This window comes from Physeter macrocephalus, chromosome 18 (assembly GCF_002837175.3).
Source record: "Physeter macrocephalus isolate SW-GA chromosome 18, ASM283717v5, whole genome shotgun sequence".
Taxonomy (NCBI): Eukaryota; Metazoa; Chordata; class Mammalia; order Artiodactyla; family Physeteridae; genus Physeter; species Physeter macrocephalus.
The window spans coordinates 94,658,195-94,666,534 of record NC_041231.1 but is presented as its reverse complement, the minus strand read 5'-3'; the positions used below and the strand labels follow the sequence as shown (position 1 = coordinate 94,666,534).

Here is an 8,340-nt window from a genome sequence, read left to right as displayed (position 1 = left end):
CAACACTGAGAGGCCCACGTACCACAAAAAAAAAAAAAAAAAAAAAAAAAAGTAGATTTAAAAATCCAATAATATTCTCTATCTTTGGATAATGAAGAAATGTGTGCTCTGGACAAAGAGCTGCATGTAAGTTTGAACAGTACATTCTAACCACCAGTGGTTCACCATGTAGCATTCTACAACAAACGAGTAGTTTTAATAATACTGTATATAGAGCAGTAAACTAGCATGAAAACATTCTCAGTGTTTTATAAAGTGGGAGTTTCAGTTGAACTAACAATAAACACGGATGAGGAAAACTTCTAGATAGACCTTAGGTTAAATGGATTAAATTCTTTATATTGCTAGGTTATCTATCAGATATTTTAGGCATCCTCTTATTTTTTCTGTTACATCATCTAACACTACCTATGATTCCTGAACTTCAACTCTAATGAATTTCAGCCTCCAGACCATTGCTCAATCCCCTCCCCAAAGTTGTATCACCGAGATCCAGTTGTATCATTGAGTCCTCCACTCCTAAATTTTTACTCTCTAAATTTTCCAACTTGATACCTGCTGCTTGGCTTCACAATGACTTCTGGTCCTGAACTGCCATATACACCAAGCTGGCTTCACTCCTATTGTCTAATTCAAGGTCAGCAAATGTTTTCTGTAGAGGGCTAGACAGTAAATGATTTCAGCTTTCCAGTGACAGTTTCCGTCACAACTACTCAACTATGTCATTGTAGCATAAAAGCTACCATAGACAACACTTAAAGGGATGGGTATATGTCTGTGTTACAAAGGCCCACAGGCTGTAGTTTGCCAACCTCTGCAAATACAGTCAATCATTTACATTACTCTAATTGTTTGCCCTTTGTTCTTTCTCTGCAAAACTCCAACCCTTAATTGGTCTAACTACCAACTTTTATATGGTTAAATTCTGTGCGAAAATGCAAATTTGAAAAGAATGGTTCCATTTTATCAACTATACTTGAATAAAGTAGTTAAAAAAAAAAAATGGTCCCACTTGGTATTCAATGTCAAAGCCTCTCTAGAAATCCCAAGGATTTCTCATCAGTGGCAATTTCATCCCCTAGTCAAGTGTCCCACACTCTTGCTCTCAGCCAAGAAGCCATTACTATGAATTCCTTCAACTTCCTGACATGCCTGTTCTCCTCCAGTTCATTTGTGTCTGGATTCATCAACAGCCCTGTTTCCTCTACCTCTGCAGGGACCCAACCCTCAATGCTCCTGTACCTTCATCTTCTCCTTTCCCAGAATTGTCCCTTAGCCTAACGCAGGCTTCCACTCCCCTCTGACTTTAAAAAGTATTTTATCAACTTGTATCTTCCCCCAATTTAATTACTAAATCAGAAGCTTTCACCTTCCTCACTATTAATTCTCTTCCTCACTATTCATTCTCAGTCCAAGGGACAACCCTGGCATTTACCAGCCTTCAAAACTGCTATTATGTGAACAACTGTCTCTGAGTCCAAAAAAACCCTAAAGTTCTTCTCACCTGACCTCTCCATGTTATTAACAATCCCCTTAAAATTACACAAATGTATTCACAAAAGTCATTCAAATGAACAGAACGAGTCTCCCTTCAATTGTCCTTCCAGTCTGCCCTTGTCCCTCTCCCCTAAAGGAAACCAGTTATCAATCTGCTGTGTATTCTTCCAGACCTTTAAAAATGAGTTTATATACAAACATATAAATATATCAATGGCAATATAGTTTTTCTGTATTTACACAAATAGGGAAATACCTGTTTTTAAAATTTGACAATACCTGGAAGGTTTTTCCATGTTCTTTTGAACTGCTACATAGTTCATATTCCAAAAATATGGATGTACAGTTTAAACATTTCCCTACTGATGGTCATTTAGGTTGTTTCTGACTTTTCAGTATTACAGACACGCTTAATATTACTGAAATCATTTTGTACAGATGTGACTGTCTTTAGAATAGAGACCTAGAAATGGAATTGCTGGGTTAAAGGGTATTTGCCATTTAAGTTTTAATATACTACCTAATTATTCTCCAAAGTTATTACAACTTAAAGGATGAGAGTATGTTTCCCTATTCCATTGCCAACCTTGAAAGCTGTTAATCTTTATAAAGATTTTGTTAAAGCTAATAAGCAAAAGTATTTCCTTTTGATTTCTATCTTCCTCATTAGCAGGGAAGGTTAATGTTTTCACGTTTACAGGTCATTTATATTTCTTTTCTGTGACCTGACTTTCCACAGCCATTGTCCACTGTCCCATGTAAGTTAATTACCTTTTCTTAGGCAGGGAACTACCCCTCCCTGCCCCTTCTTGAAACTCTCCTCGCTTGGCTTTTATACAGCACTATTCTCTCTGGCCTTCCTTCTACTACTGACTCTACAATTTCTTACACTATGTAGGAATTAACTTCCCAACTCTTTGATGATAATCGTCTCCAGGACTCTGTCCTTTTGCCTTTCTCATCCTTTACCTTCTTCTCTAGGCCACCTTATCTTCTGGTTTTAACTCCCAGCAATATCCTAGTCTAGGTTTCTCTCCTACCTTGGAGAATTACAATGTTCACAATTTCTCCCACTTGGATGTTTCAAATACCCCATCTTAAAATGTCTACAACAAAACATCTTTTCCTCAAGAGGTATGCCTTTTGTTCTACTCCCTATTAGGATTAACGAACCCAATCCCTTACACCCACACGGAGCAACCTATGATCAGGCTCTCTTGATTTCCGACTTGGATTACAGCAGCCCTGTACCCTGTAACTCTGATTATGATGTAAGGGTTTCTCTTGACTCTTGTCTCATTCTTCACCAGTCCGTTCTTCTTGATGTGTCTAGGATGACCCTTAAAAAATAAAAATCTTTTTTTTTTTTTTAAGAGTCATCCTAGGGCTTCCCTGGTGGCGCAGTGGTTGAGAGTCTGCCTGCCAGTGCAGGGGACACGGGTCGAGCCCTGGTCTGGGAAGATGCCACATGCTGCGGAGCAACTAAGCCCGTGAGCCACAACTACTAAGCCTGCACGTCTGGAGCCTGTGCTCCGCAACGGGAGAGGCCACGACAGTGAGAGGCCCGCGCACCGCAATGAAGAGTGGCCCCCGCTCGCCGCAACTGGAGAGAGCCCTCGCACAGAAACGAAGACCCAACACAGCCAAAAATAAATAAATAAATTTATTAAAAAAAAAAAAAAAAAGTCATCCTAGACTGCTCCTGCCAAATACCTTTCAATAACCCACCCTGCCTCCCAATTCCTCATTAGCTTCGGGGAGAAAAATCAAACTCTGTAACAACACATATAAAATCTGCAGAATTCTTTAGTATTCTCTCCCAACTTCTGTGAAGAATTCCTTCCACTCTAGTCTTCAGCCAAATTAAACTAATGACTATTCCTCGCAGTCATTATGCGTCATGTTTTATGTGAATGTGCTGATGTTCCTCTATTGTACGAAAGCTGAAGCTCTAAGAACTCGTCTAAGATGCCTTTTCAGACTCCCCCAACCCCCATCCCAAGCAGGTACCCTCTGTTCCGTGGTGGTGTGGCACCCTCTGTACTCTTCTAACACAGCTCTCACACACTGTACTAAGTGACTAAAACAGCTGCCTCTTTCTACCCACTAGATTACACAAGACCCCTAAGCCAAATAATGGCTTCTCCTGCTCTACCTCTAACATCTATCCCAGTGCCTGATATGTAGAGCAGAGGCTCAGCGAATGCTGAATAAGAAAAACAGTATGTCTTAAAAAAGTAAAGAATATTCCACCTTTGGTACATTTCAAATTTTAATTTCATTTTACCATAAGAAACTAGATTTTAAAACCTTCCAATTTTGATCTACAGTATGGAATTGCTACAGAATCATATTCAAGACTAGATCATTTCATTTCCTGAGAAGCATCAGAAGAACTTAAGAGAAGTTTGAGCTAAGAACCTAATCTATAACATCTCATTTATCATAGTAATATTGAAAATAAGGTGGTCCACAAGATCCTGCTTTACTTAAACTAACATAATCTAGGGATGCATCAATAAAAATAGTTGCTAGATCAGGAAAAGAACACCTCCGACGGAGTTTGAAATGTATCACCTTAACTTTAGTCACTGTATACATTCAAATGTTATTTATGAAATGACTCCAATAGGGCAGAGGTTTTCACTATTTTACTGAAAGTGGTATCCCAGCACCTGTAAGAATGCCTGGCATGTGGTAGTTCAATAAATATTTGTTCAATGAATGAGTGCACATAAGAATCTAGCTTCGAGCTGAGGGATGGGTGAAAGAATATTTCAAATAGAAGCAAAATGATCTCAGCATTTGTCCAATTACCTCTTTGCAAATCTGTTTCATTGTGACTTCCTCCAAGTTAGCACTGGCCAATAATTTCTTTACTGTTTCCTTTAACTCTTCATCTGTAGGAGGCTTCTTCAATTTTTTAATTAAAGGTTCATCATCTGAACTATCCTCAGATTCACTTTCTAAAAGACATTTTATGACATGAAAATAAATTTTTCTTATATAGCAAAGTAAATTAATATTCAAGACAAATTAGGAAGAATTATATAAGTATTCATCAGATCCTTGAAAAGGTATTAGATTAAAAAAATTATAAACTATAAAAAACTGGTATACTACTTTCCCCCCTCAAATGTTCCTCAGAGTTTACCTATTTTCCACACACGCTTAAAAACTGTATTATAGCATATAATGTATAGCTTTAGGTTGCTGAAAATGTGTCATTTCTAACATACCTTTTTTGGAACTATTTTGATTCTTCTTGGTGGTACTGCTATCTGCCTTCTTAACATTAGCACTTTTTACAGATTTTTTACTTTTAGAAGTGGCTTTCGGTTTGGGTTTTTCTCTTTTGGATGTCTTTTTTGGTGGCTGTTGGAAAGAAAAACAAAGTACACACATTGATGAGAGATTACCTGCGATCCCTCTACTCCTCCACACCCCGGAACAATATTAGAGAAAATTAATGTATTCAATATCACCAAGGAAAAATTATTACTAATTATTAATTTTTGAGGTGACTAATACACTCAATGAACTTAATTTTATCCCCCCAACACGAGACTAGTCAGGTGAGGTCAAGAATCAAACATTAAAATTAATAGGTGCTCACATTTATTACACACTATAGATAGAAAACTGTCTACCCCTCCCTTAACTAAGGTCTACCCCATCAGACCTTAGTTAATCTTGAAAAAAACTCTAAAATATAGGTACTATTAATATTCTGTTATCTATTGTCAGTCTCTCCCAACTAAAAGGTAAGTTCCATGAGGACAAGGATTTTTTTGACCTTTCTGTGTTCACTGACATATCCCTAACTCCTGAAACAGTACATGGTGCAAAGGAGCTGCTCAAAAACTACTTATAAATATATGAGGAAATGAAGGCTCAGAGAGGTTTTGTCCAGTCACATAATAAAATAAAGAAGTGAGATTCAAATAGATCTGACTCCAGAACTTGTTTTCTTAAACACTGACTCACAGCTAATAAAATAAAAGCAAAGTATACACATACAGTTAGATTAAAATGACAAAATTATAGTTCACTGTAACTTTGTCTTAAGCAGAGTCTATGAAATTAGGAAACGTTAATTCTTCATTAACGTTCCCGAAGTACCTGTATAAAAGGCAAGTACCCCAGGATAACTTAAAATCTCATCTTTACACACCAAAAACACTGCAAATCACTTTTGATAGAACATTTCTCCAAATGTTTTATACTCTGAATTTCAGATTATCATCAAAATTCAACCTTTTTTTTTTTTTTAAAGGACAGAGACATTATGTTGAACTTAAAGAAAATTAAAGTATATAGACCAACCTGTTCTAAACTTCGGTGGGTTCAGGCTATTTCTAAGTGCAGTTCATTGGATTTCAGTGCTTGTCTTTCCTTTTCCTACACTGCCATCCACTGTACATATTTACTTAAGTATAGTATCACCCTACACTACCTCAATAATACACTGTTGGCCGGGAACTAGCTAACCGATCTAGTTTAACCGCGACTAAAAAAATGGATTTAAGCAGTGTCAAAGGGCCAACATGCTTCTAAAAATAAAGTCTAGAAGCTTCACCTATGGATTTTTGCTATTTAGAGGGCATTTATACTTTTTTCCTAATTCTCAGAGGTGTTCCAGACATGGAGGTTGCCAGAAAGGCATCAATGGTTCATCAATTTTCTATGACTAACCTGAACTAAGTTTTAAGTTTATTAAGCATCCACTTAATTCCTAAGAACCACACGAGGCTCTGAAAGGAAATACTAAAAATTCATAAGTTCTGTTGATGCACTTAATACACAGAATAATGACTATTATATATCACTCGTTAGTCAAAGGTTAATAAAATCTGGACCTGCGGGTCATTCAAATATTTTATAATAAACTTAAGTTATTACACAAAGCATGGGGGGATGAGGAAGGGAGAGCAACAATGTTATAAGCATTACCACTTGATCCCCATTCAAATCAGATAGTTAGAATCAGATACTTAAAATACTTTCAGAGCCTTTAAAGGCCAGGGTATAAGGTAAAATTTTAGAAAGAACACACACTATGGTGCCATTTTTAAACCTGCATATTGGGAGTAGTAATATTCTGATAAAGCATAAAACTGTGCAGTGATAAATAAAGGATAATCAAGCCATCTCCATGAAATGTTACTATTGGGGCTTCCCTGGTGGCGCAGTGGTTGAGAATCTGCCTGCCAATGCAGGGGACACGCGTTCGAGCCCTGGTCTGGGAAGATCCCACATGCTGCAGAGCAACTGGGCCCATGAGCCACAACTACCGAGCCTGCGCATCTGCAGCCTGCGCCCCGCAACAAGAGAGGCCGTGACAGTGAGAGGCCCGCGCACCGCGATGAAGAGTGGCCCCCGCTCGCCGCAACTAGAGAAAGCCCTTGCACAGAAACGAAGACCCAACACGGCAAAACAAATAATTTAAAAAAAAAGTTACAATTGGACAAACAAAAAAAATTAAAGCTAAGCTTCTTTCTATATTTAAATCTTCTAAAAGGGAGAGTGGTTCTACAGTTTTTTAAATGGACAACTAGCCTATTATCATCTATTAACAAAAAGGTTGCAAACATACTGTGAGAAGTATTATAGAAGATACAACCTAATAGATAAGAGTGTAGGCTCTGGACGCAAGCTGCCTAGTTTCAAATTCCAGACCCAGTACATCTTTGGGCCCTAGTTCCCTTGTTTATAAAATGAGAAAAATAATAGTACTCAGTAGTCTTAGGGGGAGTAAGTACATTAATACACAAAAGTACTTTTAATGGTGCTGGGCACAGAGGAAACAATAAATATTAGCTATTACTACTATTATGAGTGCTTCCTTTTGTAAAGGAATTCTTTCATCATACAAATGTAATTTCCTCCAATAACTTGAAGTTTTCTTTAAAAGGCAAATACATAAGGCTTCCCTGGTGGCGCAGTGGTTGAGAGTCTGCCTGCCAATGCAGGGGACAGGGGTTCGTGCCCCGGTGTGCGAAGATCCCACATGCCGCGGAGCGGCTGGGCCCGTGAGCCATGGCCGCTGAGCTTGCGCGTCCGGAGCCTGTGCTCCGCAACGGGAGAGACCACAACAGTGAGAGGCCCGCGTACCGGGGGGGGAGGCAAATACATAGAATAGCAGTAAGACTGCCTCAGTGACACCTGTGTTAACTAACCATGATACATCATGCTTATTTCATTACATTCTGGTAGACAGAACTGGACCCACAAATAACCGAATCTCTGTAATAACAAATTATGTTATTTACACTGGAATTTGCTTACCTTTAGTAACCAGTTACAAATTACTCTGTGACAAACTTAAGGTAGGAATTCAGTAAAGTATCTTTTTCATACTGGTAAGTGTTGGCATGGGGAAACAGTGAAAACTGAGTAGTAAAATAAACTCTGTAGAAACTCATACTTATGGATTTCATCTTGAGCAGGGAGGCAATCAGATAAATAACTCACATCATATGTTTTAGCCCTGCAGCTGCTAAGAATCATTTGAGCTGCCCTGAAGATAAGATATTATGTATAGGAAAAAAAGGTAACTTTGGAAAACAGGGCATCTCAAAAGACAGACCTTGGTATTGCAACCCAACGTACAATTTTTGGCAGTTAAGGCGAACATGGCAATCTCGTATTTCGGAGGTAATGAAAAGGGGCCCTGGGAGAACTGAGAAGTAAAGTTAAAAAACATGCCTACAGGGGTTTCCCTGGTGGAGCAGTGGTTGAGAGCCCGCCTGCCGATGCAGGGGACACGGGTTCGTGCCCCAGTCCGGGAAGATTCCACATGCCGCGGAGCGGCTGGGCCCATGAGCCATGGCCACTGAGCCT

At 38.7% G+C, this 8,340-nt stretch overlaps 1 protein-coding gene across 1 annotated transcript in view; it reads right to left on the bottom strand.

Moving 5' to 3' along the window:
* Nucleotides 1-8,340, bottom strand: part of DEK (DEK proto-oncogene) — a 31,165-nt gene that overhangs the window by 2,170 nt on the left and 20,655 nt on the right. The window contains exons 8-9 of the mRNA XM_024121867.3: nucleotides 4,737-4,872; nucleotides 4,315-4,463 (exon numbers count right to left, since the gene is read on the bottom strand). Coding sequence (XP_023977635.1) covers nucleotides 4,315-4,463; nucleotides 4,737-4,872 — 285 coding nt within the window. The remainder of the gene's footprint in view (nucleotides 1-4,314; nucleotides 4,464-4,736; nucleotides 4,873-8,340) is intronic.